This window comes from Ostrea edulis, chromosome 2 (assembly GCF_947568905.1).
Source record: "Ostrea edulis chromosome 2, xbOstEdul1.1, whole genome shotgun sequence".
Taxonomy (NCBI): domain Eukaryota; kingdom Metazoa; phylum Mollusca; class Bivalvia; order Ostreida; family Ostreidae; genus Ostrea; species Ostrea edulis.
The window spans coordinates 60,819,452-60,840,367 of record NC_079165.1 but is presented as its reverse complement, the minus strand read 5'-3'; the positions used below and the strand labels follow the sequence as shown (position 1 = coordinate 60,840,367).

Below are 20,916 nucleotides of genomic sequence, written 5' to 3'. Positions count from 1 at the left end.
ATCATGGTCCTGTTGTTCTGAAGAAACTTCAAAAGATTGTCCTATATATTCCCATGTAAAACGTTAATCCCCTATTGCGTTACCTAAAACTACACCTGGAGGACATGATTTGAACAACCATGACTTTATACTATGTCAGGAAGCTTTCACATAAATTTCCAGTGGTTCTTCAGAATATGTCTAAATGACCCACCCTATTTTTTCCTTTTTAAAAAAAGATTATTTCCCCTTTGGAAGGAGCACGACCCTTCATTTAGATAAACTTGAATTTCCAATTTTTAAAGTTTGATGGAAATTGGCCCAGTGGTTCTTGAGAAGATTTTAAAATAGATGCCCCAAAATTTCTACCAATGCTAACGCCCCCAAATTTTACCGGTATAGTGATCAATGGTAGGTCGCCTGTCAAACAAACTTTAATTTTAACTAAAGATCTCGGGTGGATTTGGAGAGACCCCTTGGTCTGCTGCTACCTGAGAAATGTGTTTTGATTACAATAATGGTCAATAATTACCGACATTCTTTACAGTTGAGGAAACCCATTTTACCAGATTTTTCATAGCACTGACCTGTCCACAGCTGCTATTTTCTCGTGATTCATTTCAAAAAAGTTCCTTGAACAATGCAATTTATCATTTTATTTTCTCTCTCATCTATATAGAAGTATTATAAATTACACAACCAGATATCAAACTATAATTTGCACATTAATTTCTAAAACATACAACTTAATGAAATAAATTACAATAGCTTAATATTTATACATTTGTAAATGGAAATCTTTCATTGAGCCAATGAGAGAGAGAGAGAGAGAGAGAGAGAGAGAGAGAGACTGTGTGTCAGCTACATGTACCACCGTTATACATGTATAAACACTTTGACCACGGAAACTCTACGGAAGGCCCAAAGACACTTCCTGTGTATATCAAAAGTATACACAACCGTCTGATCTCTGGGCCAGGTAGATAACAATGACCATAGATAAGCTCCACTCACATCTAGTGATCCGTGAAGAAACCGTACTTTATCAAGCATATTTTGTGACCAGTTTGACTGAAACTAGTCCTGTTTCAGAATTTGAATATGTTACAATAAGTTTGCAGACAGACGGACAGGTGGATGCCTGATAATGTGATCAACAAAACTCACTTGAGTCATCTGTCAGGGGAGCTAAAATGTTTCACTTTGAGGTCAAAGTTCGGCTTTTTGACAATCTCACTCTCCAATTCAAAGTTTCAGTTAGAATTTCATCCGTACTATTACTAGATTAATCATCATCGTTAAATTTGTTTTGCATCGGGAAAAACTTTCTCCATTAGAAGACATGTTCTCAACATTCCCGATCACTGAGAAGTGGTGTTTGAATTTTATGCCTTGTATTCTTTATTCGGTTGAAAATAGAACTTACGTGCAACTATCCACTAAGTTAACAAGTTCAATGAATTATATTTGTGTATCGGTAAACAACCCCATGAATCACTTCACCTATTAAAGACAATTCAAGAAGTAGACATGTTTCGCTCAATACAATGGATGTTGGATTGAAATGGAGAAACAGTTTTGAGAGTACATCAAAATCACAAAAGAGGAAATGTCTCAAGTAGGCCCCATGCCTCACACTGTCCATTCTGTGAGAAAAAGGACTATTTTCAGGTCTAACGGCCATCTTATAGAATGGAAAATTTTTCAACCTGTAAACTTCAGGTTCCTAACTTTAAGAAATATGGCGGACAGCGTTAGATATTACGACTATGCTAGATCATATACAAATTATATAGGGTATTTATTATATGTCAGCTTCCACTCAAAGCTAAATACATCACTTTTGTTTTTGAATAAATCCACACATTTATCTCGAGTAACCAGAGAGACCTATATATCTCCCTATTTCTCAAAGTTTAATTTTCATTTTGCCACATTACATACAACTAGTGGGGAAGGGGGGGGGGGTATGTGCAGTATACTGTTGCCCCTTGATCAACTAAGATCTACAGCCATATTAAGCTTTACATATTAAATCATGGATTACATATACGTTCATACGTTTCTTGATGATCAGGAAAATAAAAATAAATATCTTACCATTAAAACATCACAATATAACCAACAAAGCCATACATCGTAAGGTTTACTACATGTACATCAATTGACATGTGCACCATCCATCTCCATCATACTACATCTCGTGATTCAGGAAATCAAGGACGGCACTGGTCGTCTTTTCAATATCTCCAGTCTCCTCAATCTTTCCAGTCTTTCCAATCTTTTTGATCTTCAGTATTCTGGCTTCCACAGAGAGCTCAGTTCCACCAAAAATGAGTTTGACACCTATTCTCCTCTTCAGTCCTCCCGTGGTATCAGGAATCGCCACGGTAAGGCTTCCCAGGCATGTACACCCAGGGTCGTCGGTATAAACAGGGTTAAGATCCTCTGTTACGAAGACCTCAAGTAAGATCTTGGTCTGGTCGGCCGTGGTTGGACGATAAATAATTTCATCTGTTGCCTCTCCCACTTCCATGGACTGACCAACATCAGCATGCTTACTAAACCTATCTTTGCACAATTTCCTCTCCTCTATCACTATCATTTTATCGTCGGGATCAACTCCTCGTCTGAAATCATCTAAAATATTTATGCCATAAGTGTACTTGCAAATTCTTGAGGCAATGACTGTGGTGTTGAAACCGAACAGGACAGCGCCTTTAAGCACAGACAAACCAGATTCCATTGGAATGATAACCCTTTTGTCTCGAAATTTTTCTTTGACTGCTGCTCTTAGCATGGGTGATTCAGAAAACCCACCCACCATAAGAATAACATCGGTATTGTCTACTTCTTCTTGTTGGAAAATCATGTAAACGTGTTCCACAATTGAGGCGCAGGTCACTTTGAATAAACCTTTGGCAATTTCAGAATTAACTCTCAGTTTATCCCCTATCCAAGCAATGTGGCTTCCATACTTGTTGCCCATGACGTTGGCATCTCTGAGGGATTTTCCCTTCATTTCTTGATAAAGTTCGTTGATCGCTATTGGAATTTTGAATGTAATTTTCTGATCCATTTCTGGCGTTATTGTCCTTTTCTTGATCTCAAAGTCACGACACAATTCCACATAATCACATCGGTGTTCTGTTTTAAAACGATTCATAACTCCCTCTCCAACGATATCACGGAGAAATTCCATGAAAGCTTCATCCACTTTTGTTCCACCCCAGTCCCCGCCGTTCGCTTTGTAAACCTCTCGAAGAAGGCCACCAGGTTGTACCTCTTGCACCGTAATGTCGATTGTTCCACCTTATAGTTAAAAATGTTAGAACTATATGCAAGAATCTGTCGGTTTCGCTTACATGTAGTTATAAATCAGAGTTAAGCAAAGATTATAAAAAGACATTACCACCGGCATCTAACACTAGGTACTTTGTTCCAGGAGAGAAAGAGTCCAGAGTCTTTTTGAAGTCACCCTCTACTTTGTTGACTGGCAGGTGCTTGCAGTATATTGATGCCGCTTCTGGCTCCAGTGCAATAAGGAGGAGATCGCTACGGATACCGGCCTGACAATTAAATTGAATAAAGACAAAATATCCTTTCAAAAATGTAGAAATGCAGGTACGTGTAACATTAATCATAACCTAACCCCAAGAAGAAATATTAGTACCATAGCTTACCCTTGTGGCGGCCTCTCTCATGAACTGCTTGGCACTGTCCGTCCAAATCGCAGGGACTGTGAGAACCCATTGCATTTCGTCCTCTTCAATATCCACTCGTCTAGAGCTGCAGGCCTCCATCATGTGTTGGCGAAGATATCTTATGCAGGCAGAAAACACCTTCATGGCAGGAAGTCTATTACCCTTATCGTCTTCTATCTCCAAGTCTCGAGCCACAGTCTAGAAAGTTTTGTTGAGTTAACAAATATATAGAACGTATTCACATGTATTCTGAAATAAGTCGTGGTCTTAAGATACTTACCTGGTTATTGTACAGACTCATTTTGAATCGCCTAAAGTAGTACCAGTCCAAATGTTGTTCATCCAGAGCCAAGTCGCTGTATTTGTCTTCAGCCTGAGTCCCAAAGGAATCAAACTCGCCCTGTGGATTAAACAGTGCACAGGTCGAAGTCTTGAGGGATACTCCAGCCTGGGAACCCACGTTCCATTGATTACCATGGATTTTCAGCGGATCTCTAACATAGTCATTTCGGAAAGCGAATGCATATCCAGAAAATGTTGTTCCGAAGTCTATTGCAGCAACCATAAGTTTCTCTGGAGTTGTCAACGAGTGTGCCATTTTTATCACTCGAACAATACGTTTTAATTCGTACTATCCAGAAACGGAACGTCCACTTTCGTTTTATAAACGGGTCGTTTCTTGGAATTTTAAATTGTCATGTAGTAAGATAAGGAACATTCTATGATTTTATCTTTAATTCTGTACGTTTATGTTCCAAATGTACCTAATAGTTCTGTACTGTGAAAGAAAAGAAGAGAAAACCAACTTTCATTTCATTTAAGATAAAGGTTTACCTTGGTGCCGTGTGGATGTTTATTTGTTTGTTTTCTATGATCATTACACAGTGGCGGATTCAGAAATTTCAAAAAGAGAAATGGGCGCAGTACTATTTAAAAGGCTTAGGTTTGAGGGGTGGGGTGGGAGTTGCATGAGTTGTCTTGAAGCCCCCAGAATAGGCGAAGTCCTCTGAAGCTATAGGGTTCTGACAAAAACAAAACGTATATATTTTAGTGGGGTTTTATAATTATTATTACTATTATTATTATTTTATTTATTATTATTGTTATTATTTTGGTTTGTTAGAACTATTTATAAAATCATATTTGTAAGGCACGCCCGGCGCTGGATCCGCCACTCTTACATGAGGAAAATACAACAACAAAAAACAAAACAAAAAGAAAGAAGAAGAAAGAATTAATTCATAAAGAAACATATCAGCATGAAAGCATTTATGTACAATACCTTCTATTATTTACAAAAGTGTTGTTTATCTTCCACCCTTTCCTTTTTGCGTCATTACTTGGGTTACCTGCCCCTTTGTAGAGAGGGAATGGGAAGGAATATGGCGGCGAGACGATATGAAATACAACTGTCCTCTTAACTTTGATTTAATCGCCAGAATACAAATACCGGTATGGTTTATATTTGACTTTACTAGAAATTATGTCACAAAATATATTTAATAACACCTAGTTTTTCATTGTCCATATAAATGTAAAGTTTATAGGCTTAGTTTGAATTTGGCAATGTACTTTCGTTTTCACAATCGCAGTCAGGACACTGTCATTGACAGTGCAGTAGTATGTATTTACGAAGCAGTGTCAATTTTCACGAAAAATCTTACAACTAAGATGAAAAAAAAATCTTTACCTTACACTTAATAGAGTGCCACTATGCCCTGAGTAAGAATGTCAGTTTTATGACTTATGTATAACTTACAGTGACTTTGTTTTGCTTATTCAGAAATTATATCATATGAGTGAAGAATTATGAAAGAATTACAGCATTTTGAAATTGTTGTCTTAATCGTAAGATTTTTTGTGAAAGGGGCCACTGGCTGACTGGGTCCGATATTAATGAATACATTGTAATCATCAGTTTGTAAGTACTACAGCCAATCTAATTAATTGTAGCGGTCGGCCGGGTTCGATCACAGGTGGCCAGTTAGCTCAGTTGGTAGAGCACCTGACTAGAGATTCAGGGGGCCCGGGTTCGAATCCCGGTCTGGTCCGTTGCATTTTCTCCCTTTCCTGTTACATTTGGTACCGTGACCAGCCCCTGGAACTGACAGGTGAAAATGCCTGCCAGGGGATAAAGATCCTGGGTTGATGTCTTCAGGGTGTGAAGACATTTAAGGAGGGAGGAATGTAGCGGTCGGCCAGGTTCGATCACAGGTGGCCAGTTAGCTCAGTTGGTAGAGCACCTGACTAGAGATTCAGGGGGCCCGGGTTCGAATCCCGGTCTGGTCCGTTGCATTTTCTCCCTTTCCTGTTACATAATATTAGACTTTTTAGATTCGCACTGTAGCTCTTACGCAGAGTATACGATGTAGATCTAAGAAGTCTGATTTTAATTAGATTGGTACTACAGCATAACTAATTCAGCCTTACTGTGTAACATGTATAATGATGTGACCAAGTGATAATCATAATGCAATAGGCCTAAAGTACGGTACCATAAATTAGAAATGAAATATCTTCTCACTTGAATATATATTATAGCAAGAGAGAGCACTGAAAACCAATAACACTCAACATTTAAAGTAACAGATCCGATCATAGGTCTTTACAAGGTCAAATAAATAAGGATATAAAAAGCGACACTACAGGATTATATATAAATGCAATTTTTCAAACATGGAAGAATTGAAACATTGAAAAATTACCAGTACAGTACCCAAAACTGTGAATGAAAAATTACCAGTACAGTACCCAAAACTGTGAATGAAAAATTACCAGTACAGTACCCAAAACTGAATGAAAAATTACCAGTACAGTACCCAAAACTGAATGATTTTTCAAAAACCAATAGGTCATAAGATAGCTTTTAAAATCGCTGTATAAAACGCTATTTCTATATAAGGATTTGCTATAAACCATTACAGAAATAATTATACAATTCCAGAGTTTTTGAAATCCTCTAGTCCAACTAGTAAAATCTGTAAATGTTTCTAAAGCCCAGTAATTTTGTGTATGTATGCGGTCTGAAGGACCAGTAATATGTAAAAGATCAATTCGGAACTTTTACGTGTATGGTTTTTAAATTGTAGTTATGAAATGTACTAAACATTTGAATCTGCATATTTTAAATGAATAAATTCAAGTGCTTTTATGATTTGGGATCAAGTACCAAGCTTTAGAACAAATGAATAAACATTGCATTGCCAGGTGTGTTTTTTTTAGGTCTTGATTTCAAGGGCCTGGACCTTTCCATTTGGGAAAAATAGGAACGTTTCATTTGCATGAAATTTGGGAAAATGTCCCATACAAAGAAGTAGGTAGAAAACCAATCTGGAGTGCATTAAGGTACAAATGGACTCCTTCTGACTTTCTATCTGGTCAACACCTACATTCAAATTTATAAACACAGAGCAAAAAATTCAGTTTACTTAACAATTTTGAAGCCTCCATACTTGTCCATTGATGTAAATACTACCTTATATGGCATATGCAAATGACTTGACAACCGGAAGTTGAAACTTCAGTACATCAAACATGGCACACAAATATGAATCGAGAAATTGGAATTTATCGAAATTGTTGAAAACGGTAGAATAGAGCCTCACAAATCTTAAGTTGCAGGTTGTAAATTTATATATTGACTAAGAAACATAGAGTATCATTTTATTTACGTAAAGAAAGTCAGGAAATGTTTAGAATGAGCACAAATGTTGTGGGAGTGAATCACTCCCGCATAAAAAAAATCAGAGAGGACTACATTATTACAGCTAGCAGTGACCATGCACCTTTGCAGCAAATGCAGTCCAGCCCAGAGAACAGGTCCTACTTATTCAATTAATAAGACGTTTGAATCCATATAGATGTCATTCAAACAGTCGGAAATCACTCTTGCCCCAATCACGAGACCGGGAATATTGTGTGCTTCACAGTAAATATTAATTTGTTTGAAAGTTTTATTTTGCTTGTTTTTTCTTCATTCAAGTAATTAAAATACTGACCGGTAAATATTTGTTCAGACCAGTCAATTTCATTAATTCACCGGTCCACTTGACCAATGGAATTTTGTTTATTTTAAAAACTCTGACAATTCATTTTTAGGGGTGAAACGATGCATCGCGATGCAGCCGAATTGCGATGTAGAGGTCTCGATTCGATGTTCGATTTATTCCGTGTCTGTTTTGGTTCGATACGGTTCTAGAATCATAGCATACATTGTTTTTGATAACACGGTTTCTGATTGGCCAATGGAATTGAAAATTACCCAATCAACGTATGAGTAAACTTTGCTGTACCAAAATGGACACAGTCGAGTTGAAAAATGCACCCCCAATGTATAAATCCTGGGTATGGTGACAGTTTGGCTTTAGGACAAGTGATAAGAGTGTTGCTTTATGTTAAACAATTTTATATTATGTAGAATTTATCTGCAGAGAGCAATAAATACAATAAACATAAAAAAATCTAAGCATTATAAAGAATTTGGAACATGCTATTGTATCGAATCGAGACTAAAGTATCGAAAATCGAATCAAATAGAGAAGGTACTGTATCGTTTCACCCCTATTCATTTTGAAGAAATTTAGTGTTTGAAATACAAATTGTACATCGGAGTCTTGAATTTTTTGGAAATCAAATTTTAAAAACTCAAAATCAACTAATGAATCAATTACTCAGAACTCCTTGTATGGATTCATACAAATTAAAACGGAGACAGCCGAGGATATCGGTAAACAAAATGGCTCATAGAATTTTCAGTGATAGGGCCTAGTAATGTGTGTACAAATTAACGATTATCTCGTATCTTTTGCTGATTTTGTCATTTTCCTTTCACATACATGTTACCTTTAGGGCCTTGCTTCACTTGGTATAATGATATGTCTGGCCACACCTAAGGGAGGTGAAACTGAATTTCTTTATGATGTAATCAAATACTTTATAATGTAATCAGATATAAAATTTATCAATTACAAATTTGCAATGCCAATCTAGACTTCATTTCTAGTCTCTATAACCAACTTTGTCGAAGATGATCACTTAGGTTTCGTTTCTATCGATCACAATGGACAAAAATTTACATGCCCAGCAAAACATCACAGAAAAAAGCATGATGAAAAGCAGGTTAATTTATTCTTATTTACATTTTCATATATTATAACAGAGATTAGGAAGTTCCCCAAGCAGGGCTCAAAATTAACCAGTGATTGGGAAGGCCAAAATGGCATATGGGACTATGGCCCCACGGTTCAAGTTTTCAATGGGCCATTTTCAGATTTAATGGGCCATCAACATATTTCAATAAATAACATATGTGCAGTGGAACATTATTGTTTTAATTGAAACTCTGAACCATGACTACGATCTTTTCCACCGCTCTTGAAAATGTTTCTACTTTGTTTCAATGTCCCCTTCTCAACCGTATCATTGCTTTTAACGTCATTAGTATTTGAAGACGATCTCTCGTTGTTTGTTTGGTTTTTTTTTTAGCTCTTCTGAGCTAAAGGCTCAAAGAGCTAATCATATGGCCATATGTCTGGCGTGCGGTGTGCGTCAACTTTTTGGAAAAAGGGCTATATCTCAAAAACCCCTTGGCCAATTTTTGTCAAATTTGTCACAGGGTATCCTTGGCTTAAGGGCTTTCATTTGTACTAAAACTAGGGTTATGAGCCTTTAACAAGGGGGAGATAATTAGGAAAATGCAAACAAAAGTAGTGATTGCTAAAAAAAAATCTTCTTCTCAAGAACCATTTGGCAAATTATCACCAAACATGCATAAGGATGAGAATAGGTTGTAGATAAAAAAAATTGTTCAAGGCATCATCCTGGGGCAAAGGGTGTGGTGTCAAGGTCACTTCAAAGTTGACCTTAAATTTTGTTTTGTTAAAACTTTGATATTTTGCTTAGTATAAGGACTAGGATCATCAAATTTTGTCAGTTGATGCATCTTAGGACCTAATATCATGTTGTCTCAAAAGTAGGTCATGGTGACTTGCAGGTTCACCATTTTATGATTGAGATACTGATAACTGCATTCTGAATCTCATGACAAAGTACATTAATGTCTTTAATGATAAGTAAAATATTAAAATACGGGATGAGTAAAATCATTATGGGGAGGAGACAGAGTGGTCATTGTACCTTACTCATCTCATGGGACGAGTGATTGTGCAATTTTTTCCCTCACCCTACATGATTCTCAAACTTAACAAACTTGTTAAGCTTGATTCCAATTTGTAATAGGAATGAAATAAAATGGATATAACATCAATTTATCGAATTGATTTATGGAAAGTTATAGGTGCATGGGCCTGTCACATTTTTGAAGCAGTAAACTTGTTGTGATGATAGTTGCATATCTCTGTTATACTCTTATGTTTTTTTTTTTAGAACAATCTGAACAAAAGATAGAGATCAGAAATGACAAGCACTAGCAAGCTGCTCGTTGCAGCCATTGACTTTGGTACCACATACAGTGGGTATGCCTTCTCATTCAAGCATGAATATGAAAGTGATCCTTTGAAAGTGTGTTCCAACAACTGGACAGCAGGATCTAGAAGTTTAGTTTCCTTAAAGACACCTACATGTGTTCTGTTCAATAAAGACAAAAAGTTTGATTCCTTCGGTTATGAAGCGGAAGATAAATATTCAGAACTGGCTGAGGATGATGAGCATGGGGAATGGTACTTCTTCAAGAGGTTCAAAATGTCACTGTTTAACAAAGAGGTAGGATCGTTTTCTAAATTTTAGTCGAAAACAAATACAAATCTACATGTATTGATTTTTATAGCGAGCAAAGCTCACAAGCTCAGTCCAATGATTGTATGTGAGTCAATTTGATTTGCTCTTCATTAGCTGAAAATTGACGAGGATTACCCTGAATTTACCCAAAGTGCTTAGGAAAAATGTCGCCATCACTGTGCCTGTGGTACTTCATTGAAAAACCTGTAGATAAAATAAGTAAATTGTTTGGAGAGCACCACAGACATTTTTAATATCCAGACAAGTCTTCTCATACCTTTGTATGTTGTTGATAATTGCTTGGTTTGAAAGAAAAAAACCCAGCAAAAATAAATATGACATCACAATGCACTGTTAATTAACTGCAATATATTTCCCACATTAAATGAATAGGCAGATCAAATGTGTAAACTCATGTTGCAAGTTATAAAGGGTCTTCAGTTGTTTCAAGTCACACGGTAATTCCATAAACATTAAAACGGTCAAGAATTTATGTATGTGTGTTGTCTTATTTTTTTTGTGAAAGATTTTTGATTAGTGAATGAACCAGTCCTTGCATTGGTGATTAAATGATACTGTAATGATGTAATGATTGTATATAACCAGGTACCACTTGCAAGGACAGTGAAAATAAAATCCATCGATGGTAAGGAAATGGTGGCACTGGATGTATTCTCGGCAGCCATTGAATTTTTGAAAGGTCACCTACTACACACTCTAGACAACCGAGCAACAGGAGTGAAAAATACCGACATACAATGGGTTCTGACTGTTCCTGCCATATGGGATGATGCTGCTAAGCAGTTCATGAGAGAGGCAGCAGAAAAGGTATATTAACAAATTGTCATGTACATAATACAGTACTCCCTCGATATATTGCCAACTTTTGTTCAAGATGAATATATTGAGGGATCACTGTATAATCTAGGTATGATCATACCATTAAAATATTGCAATTTACCCAGTTTCATAGTACATACACTAAAGTAATATTCTGTCTTAAAGTGGAGTCAGACCTGAAGATATATTAACGAGAGCAGTTTTAAAATCTCTAATTAGATGTGTTATAATTAAATTTTCTGTTTCAAGCAATGTTCTTTTAGGTTATGAATTTTACTATCGTATGCACTTGATTTCTAATGTTAATTAAAGGAAATTTAAAGCTTTTGTGTATTTGTTGTTCCCTGCCACAAAGCGAAAGGGGGCATAGAAATACCACATCTTCGCTAGCCAAGGGTTTTCGGTCCACTCCAAGCGGAGTGGACCGAAAACCCTTGGCTAGCGAAGATGAGAAATACCAGTGTCCATATGTTCATGCATCTGTCTGTCACACTGGATTTTGTGGTTGCAACTCCTCTGAAACCACTCAATGGAATTTGTTGAATTTTGCAGAATTGTGAGTCACAATAGGTAGTTGATAATATTGTGCCGGCATATTGATTTGACAAATTTTACAGGAGTTATTGCACTTTGTTGAATTTATACATGCTATACTATAGGAACACTTTGTGGACGCAGCTCCTCAGAAATCATAAGACAGATTTTGTTCGAATTTTGTAAGATTTTTAGTCACCATATGTAGTTGATCTTCTTGCACCACCAATTTGATTCTACAAATTTTACAGGAGTTTACTTGTTGAATTTGTACTTGCAACACTATAATAGGAACACTTAGTGGACACAACTCCTCAGAGACGGCTGTACAGATTTTGTTCAAATTTTGTAAGGTTGTTAGTCACCATATCTGGTTGATAATGTTCTGCCACAATATTGATTCTACATATTTTACAGGAGTTATCGAACTTTTGTGCTTCAACTTTTTTTGCAACAGTGGGGGATGAGTGGCTACGCATAGCAATCTTGTTAGCATAGAAATTTCCCATTTTCTTTTCAACCATGAAAAAATTTGTGTGATATTTTTTTAAAGGATTTATGACTTTATTATAGGCTGGAATACCAGGAGATCAGTTAATTACTGCCCTTGAACCGGAGGCAGCCTCCCTGTATTGTAAACACCTCCCTGTGGAGAGACTAAAATGTGACGGAGGAGGCCAAGGATTCGGGGCGTTCTCATATGGCAGCAAATACCTTGTCCTTGATTGTGGAGGTATGAGTGAGATATATAATATACAGTTTAATTTTATTTATGACTTTCTAGGATTAATGTCAATGCATTTGACTACTCCGTTTCCATTTTGCTGCTACAACAATATTGCTCCCGCTAAATAAGAAAATTCATATTTTCTTTATAATTTAATCTATCATATTATATCAAATCTGATTTTCTAAATAAAATTATAAGGATTGAAAGTGATTTCTACTCGTGTTATGCGATGTACGGTAAGTTGAGACACTTTATGTTCTTTTTAAAACCACTTTGCTCAAACTAAAATAACTTTAAATTGTATAAAATTGTTTAAATTGTATAAAATGAATAAAGATAACTTTCATTCCTTAAGAAAGATATTCCTCATATCAAAAGGGAAATTATTGAAATATATTTTGAATTCTTTAGTATTTTTTTCTTGTAAATTTCGTTGAATTTGAAAATTGTATTTTCCATAGATTTTACAATGTTAAAGATTATAGTAAGATTAGAAAGTAGGAAGACTGCATGAACTATACTCACGGTATGAGTTTAAATTTTCTTTTGGTTATTTTCAAGATTTTCATGCAGTTTTAAATGTTGTGGTCTGTATATCCAATCAATGTACTAGATTACCCAAGGAAACAAAATCGAAAGTATGGAATTATTAACTGTTCTAATTTCTAATGATTTTATTCTGATTGAGATAATTATGGGTAAAATAAAGTTTTAAATATATCTATGCAATAAATTTGAAATGAAAGAAATTATCTTTTTTTCACGATTTTATGGCTGGAAATTAGAAAATTACTTTCATTTAATATGAAAATACATGAGGGTATGAACTGCGATGCTTTACACCAGCTTAAGGACATGCGGGACGATGTGGCCAAAAATAACTCGTCAATGAATATTTTTTTCTTTTTTTCATGAAGCACCATCAGGATGTCCTGTACAATGTGTATAAATTTCATGGCCACTTTCTAGGTATACAAGGGAGATAATAAGCTTTGAATTACCCCCCTTTTCGAAAATTGTGAATTTTACAAGATCATTCCGATTTTCAATTCAAAAAAATAATTTGATGGAATTTTTATATATATCTTTTACAATAATCTTTAAAATATATGCAAAATATAAAATATATAATAATAACATGCTTAAACATAACCATATAATAAGAAATTGGGAAAATTTAAAGATTTGGAGTGGAAATTGGTACTCAAAAACAGAGTAGACCAGATACTAAATGAAGCACTGCTCAAAAACTTGTCAATGAATTTTTTTGCAAACACTGCAATTAAAAGCTATTTATATACCTAACTTCCTGTAGAAATATGAAGGGGTGGAGCTAATCTTGATTTTGAGGTAGGCGTCCTTGAAGTTATACATTGATATGTTCACTTGGGGTTAGGCTTGGCGAAATATTTGTTATTAATAACTTTCAAGCTTATATATTCTTTTCATGTACAACTACTGTTAAAAGTAATGGGGGATTGGACAGTCTCAATCTATTTGCACTACAAAAAAAAAAAAAAAGCTCATTGTCAAAGACGGGGGGAGGGGGGGCAGCCTAATTCTCGATCGTGCCTGTTTTGGAATACATTGTTAGAAACTATATTTGTTTTTAACCTATTGAAATATTTAGAATTTTCATTATTATGGAACAAAAATTGAGTTAATGAAAACAAATTAAAATTTGATTTTTTTTAAATATACAAGTATATATTAAACATGGCTTTGAACAAAACATCTAGTCTAGCTCTAAACAATACGTCTTCTTTCAAACCACGGGTTAGGTCTAGTTAACTTCAATATGAGCTACTACTTCCTTTACAAGATCAACAGCATTTCCACGGCCATGGTAGCTAATGTTGCTTGACTCGATCGTCTCCATGCTATTTTTCAAGGTATTTATGTATCGCACATGTTGTGACTTTGCACCTTTTTCATTTTCACACATCTGCTTCTCGCATACATTCCGATGTGTATCATATTTTATTACATTAGTTACCATTTCCGCAGCAGTGTTTCGTAAATTAAGTTAGTAAAAATAATTTGGAATATGAAATAGTTTGAGAGATAAAGCGTACTTATATTTACATGAAAATGCTTGCAAAAATTAAACATTCCAAGTATGGACGTTAATATTTGACCAAAAGTAACGATTGTCGTCATAAGGGGGGGTGGGGGGTATTTTTCGCAAACAAAGATCGATTATAAAAGCACCTGACTAGTTCGTACGTTTCCCAAGCATGATTCGGAGAAATGTGTGTCCAGTTCTAGTTTCACACTACTATAGTAAATATCAACAAACGATCATCAACTTATACTTGCACTGAGTCATTGTTTACAGACAGTTGACTTTTTTTTTGTAAATGTCCAGAGATGCAAATTGTATGTGCATACATGTAAGAGCGATTTCGGTGACTTATATGCTATACTATCAAAATTACTGTGGCGCATACTATACATATATATAATAATAATATATGCAATGTATATGAAAAAGAGACTTGTAATCATTATGAAATAAAATAAAAATTATCATTTGACAAGAATTCAATCAACAGATTTACACATGACAGCGGTAGCAAATTACGACAAAATATGATGACATTTTCCCCGCGATACAACGTCATGACGTACTTTTTTTATTATGACGTCATATAGTGTGTCTGTACAGCATTGTGATTTTTCTCGGGAAGCTTTAACTACGCTGCGTCCGGTTCTAAATTTATAATAAATTCGCAACCATCACGTGATCATCGTCCCGCATATCCTTAATTTATGTTAGTGCTTCATGAAGTATGCTGGCGTGAAGTGTCACTGTTCATATCCTCGCATATTTGAAAAATAAAATTTATTTCTTAAATGGTTATCATTAGAATGTATTAAAAATATCATTGGAAATGTAAATATATAAAAATTTGTTGTTATTTGCACACTTGTCACGAAAGTTTTTATCAATTTCTGTTATCAATGTATATTTTATTCAAAAGGTAACAGTTTTGTTTTCTTAATTCTGTGTAGTGCCCATATTTAAAATACGAAATGACACAAGGATACTCAAGAGTATAAAACAAATCTGTACACTATGTAAACAAGTATAGATAAACATGTCCTCATACAAGCATTACTAGTCAAACTGACTTCAGTACAACCATGATAAAAAAACAACACACCATCAGTTCAATGGAGCATAGAATTACTTCCAATACAAGCAATATTTCGTTACACGCAATTTCAAATTAACCAAGATTTTGAAACAAAGAAGTAGTAAGAATCTGGGTAGGGATTTATTTTTAATTCAATACAAGTGATGATTCACTTTGAATAAGTTGAATACAAGTGAAAGAAGCTGTAAATATTTTGTGTAGATTATATTCACTGCAGTTTTAATATCATGGTTTTGGCGTAAAGTTAAAATGGTGAAAATCAAAATGCAGCAAAAAATATGACTGTATACGGCAATGTTATGTTCATTATGACTCTTTATGTTCAAGGAGGGACAGTAGACATCACAGTTCATGAAGTACAACCAAATTTTAACCTGAAGGAACTGTACAAAGCCAGCGGCGGGGCCTGGGGAGGTACGCAGGTGGATGAAGCCTACAAACAACTGCTGATTAAAATTGTAGGAGCCCCCATCATTACAGAGTTTTCCAAATCACATACAGCTGATTATGTGGACATGTTCAGGGAATTTGAAACTAAAAAGCGAGCTATTACCGGTGAAACCAAGGGAAAGGTCACCATCAAAATCCCCATTTCTCTAGTGGAAACTTTTGAGGAGGACACAGGGGAGGACATTAAAGAAACAATCGAGAATACAAAATTTTCAGGTAAAATTACATGGGTAGGAGACAAATGTCGCATCACTGCAGAAGTGATCAAAAGCTTGTTTGAAGTGGCTGGTGATCAGATAGTTCAACATGTTAAAGACTTGTTTACAAAATCAGAGATCTCTGGCACCAATAATATCATCATGGTTGGAGGGTTTTCTGAGTCCCCAATTTTACAGCACATGATCAAGCAAGCCTTCCCCAATGCTAGAGTAATTATTCCCCCTGAAGCTGGATTAGCAGTCCTCAAGGGGGCAGTGTTATTTGGACACAAACCTGCCACTATAGATTCTCGTGTTGCCAAATTTACTTATGGGGTAGCCACCACAATCAGTTTTAACCCAAGTATTCATCCAGCAGAGAAGAAAAAGAAATATGGAAACCAGATTAAGTGTATGGATATTTTTTCAAAGCATGTTGAGAAAGGTCAGACCCTGAAGGTCGGTGAGGCTCAGAGTGACAATACTTACACACCAGTAGAGGATAGTCAGACGTCCATGTGCTTTCAAATATACACTTCAACCGAACTAAATCCGGCCTACATTACTGATCCAGGCTGCCAAAAAATTGGTCAAATGGAGGTGGACATGCCCGATACTTCTGGCGGCCGCAATAGAAGTGTGACCTGTGAAATGATTTTTGGTGGTACCGAACTGGAAGTCAAAGCGACAATTCAAAAAACAGGAAAAGTCACCAAAGCCAAATTCAATTTCCTAGGTTAAACTTTGTTAAAACCAAATACTTTGTTTAATTACAAGATGGTCATACATGCCCACAAGTAATATTTTTGACATCATTTCAATGTGGTCCTTAGTAAATCATATTCATCCTAATTCTAAATTCTCATTCTGTGTAACTCAGATTGTTCTTATAGACATCATATTGATGATGAGGAGTAACTGAAGTCATAATTTTCAAATGTGCGGGTGATGTTAAAAGTGGAAGTTTTGTAAGTTCTTCTATAAGTGCTGTATTGATTTTTTATGACATCTTTCTGTGATATACTCTCAAAACCTTATCAATAAATTCATGTTCTTATATTGACATTGCGTTTTATCGATTGTGTTGTTTCAAAGCAACAAGATTCAATAAGCTGATCTCATCCAATTGTACATGTAGTATTTGCACCTTAATCCTGCTAAAGTGTATATTGTACTTGTTAAATGTCGTGTGTAGGGTGTGTGTCAGACAGGTTTAATTGCCAGTGGCCAGTTGGTGGAGCACCTGATTAGAGATTCGGAGGACCAGAGTTTGAATTCTGGTCTTGATCATTCCATTTTCTTCCCTCCTGTTATAAACTCACAGTTGAAAATGCCTGTTGGTGTATAAGGAGATCCTGGGTTAATATCTTCAAGATGTGAAAAGGAATGCAAGGGTCAAACAGGTTCAATCACCAGTAGCCCGATAGCTTAGTTTGTAGGACACCTGACTTGAGATTCAGGGGGACAGGGTTAGAATCCCGGTTTTAATCATTGTATTTTCTCCATTCCTGCTAATGTAAAAACACAATCAAGCAGATGGAGATAGCATTGATAGAGTGCTTTTTATGTCATTTTCACTTGCTAGTTCACCTACATTGTAAGCTCAATTAAGCTTTCATTGTTGTTTGTTCTCCAGCAATTCATGATTAGTAAAAAAAAAAAAACAAAAAAACCTGGTAATCCTAAGAAAGTGTATATTGAAGTTACCAGAGTCACTCGGGTGACTTTTTGCTTTCTGTTTTCATTCAGTGTCGTTAGTTTTGCATCAGTCTTAAAGGACACATCGCATGTTTTTAAACTTTTTAATTTTTTCAGCAAAATTAATTCATTTCATGCCTAAAACTACTTTACATGTGTTTTAAAAGAAACAGTTTGCGTAGTTTTCGAGTTTGATAGCGATGAAATTCAAATCTTGCGATATGCATATTTTCTTCGATATTTTACGCGCCATTATCTGTGACGTCATATGCGACCTCGAGCGAGAAGATTTGAAAACAGTTGTTAGCCATTTCATAAACAGATTAGATTTAATTGACAAACAAACAATTATCACATTAACGGTTTGTAAATAACACTGCACTGGGTTGTTTTGTGCCGTTTAAGGGTGTACTTGCTGTCAGTAGAGATGATTTGGACTGTGTTTTTTTCAATTTTCGAAGGAAGGTATGAGGGACAAGACGTGAATATTTTTTGTCGGCATAACGACTTTACCATAAAAAAAACCCCAGTAGAATTTGTCCCTGTACTTTTTCAAACAAGCTCTTGGACAAAGACGTATATAAACTGCGAGAAAATGGTTCTATCGAAGCTTCGCACTGTTACATATAGGCCTACCGCATATGCATTCCGTTCTGCTCTCAAATTCAATACACACTCGCACCAACTGACCTTCACCTTGTAACAACATATAGACAGAACTTTGCTAGCAGTGTCTACCAATTGGTAGTTTTAAAAACGAAATTTAAAGATAAAAGATAATAGAACTTTCAATTATAAATAATAAAATATGATATTTCCCAACTTTGAATTGAATTATAATGCGTTCATTTTTATTTTTTTTAAGGAACGCGTACGTGTTTACAACAACAGCACGCAGCGCTCCCACTTCCTAAGTAACAACGTGTAGATAACAAAATATAATGATTAATAAAATTGCTTGAATAAAATAATTTAAAAGTATTGTGATTTTCACAATAAGTTTGATCATTTTTATTTTATTTTTTACCCCCGAAATGCACCCTGTCACAGTAGGCCTAGTTGTCAATACTACATAATCGTATTATAATTTAGGCCTATCTAACTTCTCCAAAAATAAATTTTATAATAATTGCACTGTTTATTTTGGAAAAGCAACAACACTAATTACAGTTGTTTACAGAAATGGCATTACCAAATAGTGTTTAGACAGTGATCCCATGTAAACATTATTTACTCGCAAATTTCATATTCGCTTTCCTCGCTACATTTGGGTCGCTATTTGTATGCACTGGTGGCTAAAAGATATAAGACTCGGGAAATTTGTCAACATCGAAATAAATGTTATCCATGGTAAATAAATTAGGCCCCTAAAACCCGAGTTTTTAAAAATATCTAACACTACTATTACAACAAGTTGATCGACGAAGGTCGCATATGACGTCACTGTACCACGTGACTACCTATCTAATTAACTAGGCTTTTTGAAATCGGGGCTTAGATTTAAGTCCGTATTGTGGCAAATTATCGCAATACTTCAATGAACGAACTATTACAATTAATTTCTATAAGCATACGGAAGACAAAATGCATATAATTCTGTATACTTTGAAAACACGAGATGTGTCCTTTAAACTTTGCACATTTTCAGCTTTGTCTATGGAATGGCTGAACCAATTTCGGTACACAACACAGATCTAGGGGTCAAGGCCAAAACCATCAAAATTAACAAAATCTTCTTTGCTCCTGGATATCGAGCAGTCAAGCTATTTGCCAGATTATGATAAGCTATGAGCAGTGCTCCCACTGGACCAGAATTCCCTTTCGCCACTTTTTCGGGGAGTGGCGCGGCACAAATAATCACATGCTTTACAATTATTTCCATCATATTATATATTATTTTATTCATTACACTTATTTTAGCATTTTTAATCAGTTACATTACTTAATCATATCCAGCTACCATACCTAAACATTTCTTTCTGAAATAATAAGAAGTTGATTTGTTTGATAAATGCTATTATGGAAATCAAAATTCGGGTAATAAATCATATAAATATAAAGCTTTATGATGCTACACCCCTCAGTGAAAACATTGTGTACATTGGCCGAAATGCAGATGTCACAAAACATCAAGCCCAATTTAGAGTCGTATCTCAACCATTCCCTATCAAATTTCCGTTTTTGTATGGAAGATTTTGCAATTTGGACAGAATCAAATGTTTGAGCAGGTTGGCTTGACTGTAAAGCCAAACATAGATATTTTTTTAAATTTTAGACTGACTAGGGTCAGAAGCTACAAGTTTAGTATCAAAATAGAATGGGGTGCATAGTCTTATGAGATTAGCATTTTTATACTGTTGTCTGTTGCGCACCGAACTTCAAAGAAAATTATTTATTAAAATTGCTATGTCCATATGAATGGTGACCGACCGCATTGTTTATGAAATATTCGAACTAAAATCAAACACATTAAAATCTTGTAATCAACGAGTTTGGCCGCAAAAACAAACAATTGATGTATTCATATATACATTATAGACAATAATACGGCCAATTTAATTACCGGTCGGTTCTCTGGTTAAGAATTGACATTAATGTGGAGATGATAACACGATAACGAATAAGACTAAATGTTAAACAATTGACCACAGCAGGGTAAACAGCTGTCCGATGTACTTTATTACATAATCACCGACTTTTTTGCAGCCATAAATTACCTGAGGCTGTGACCAGCTCTGTGTGCACTGGAGCGACGCGAGATTTCCGGTCGCACGCGTTGACTGAATAAACTGATTTTGACTGCATAAACAAACAGGCGATAATGTGTCATTGACAAAGGATTAAAAATACAATTTATTGCAAAAAGGGATTTTCGCCACTTTCAATTT

General features: G+C 35.4%; 2 protein-coding genes across 6 annotated transcripts; one reads left to right on the top strand and one right to left on the bottom strand.

Annotated features, from left to right (window-relative positions):
• Nucleotides 1–615: 615 nt before the first annotated feature.
• LOC125678607 (heat shock 70 kDa protein 12A-like) lies at nt 616–4,341 on the bottom strand. The gene is made up of 4 exons (XM_048917175.2): nt 3,964–4,341; nt 3,663–3,881; nt 3,392–3,548; nt 616–3,291 (listed from the first exon to the last, which is right to left on the bottom strand). The coding sequence occupies exons 1-4, from the start codon at nt 4,279–4,281 to the stop codon at nt 2,174–2,176; spliced, it is 1,812 nt and encodes a 603-aa protein (XP_048773132.2). The 5' UTR covers nt 4,282–4,341; the 3' UTR covers nt 616–2,173.
• Nucleotides 4,342–4,692: 351 nt separating this feature from the next.
• LOC125678608 (heat shock 70 kDa protein 12A) lies at nt 4,693–17,393 on the top strand. Of its 5 annotated transcripts, none has more exons than XM_056154665.1 (7): nt 4,693–5,135; nt 6,906–6,996; nt 7,451–7,611; nt 10,068–10,403; nt 11,025–11,246; nt 12,366–12,525; nt 16,011–17,393. In XM_056154665.1, the coding sequence occupies exons 4-7, from the start codon at nt 10,098–10,100 to the stop codon at nt 17,069–17,071; spliced, it is 1,749 nt and encodes a 582-aa protein (XP_056010640.1). In that variant the 5' UTR covers nt 4,693–5,135; nt 6,906–6,996; nt 7,451–7,611; nt 10,068–10,097; the 3' UTR covers nt 17,072–17,393. The 5 variants fall into 5 exon arrangements, with proteins under 5 accessions (XP_056010640.1, XP_056010641.1, XP_056010639.1 ...); XM_056154666.1 differs by having other exon boundaries at nt 6,906–7,028; XM_056154664.1 differs by lacking the exon at nt 7,451–7,611.
• The last annotated feature ends 3,523 nt before the right edge of the window (nt 17,394–20,916 follow it).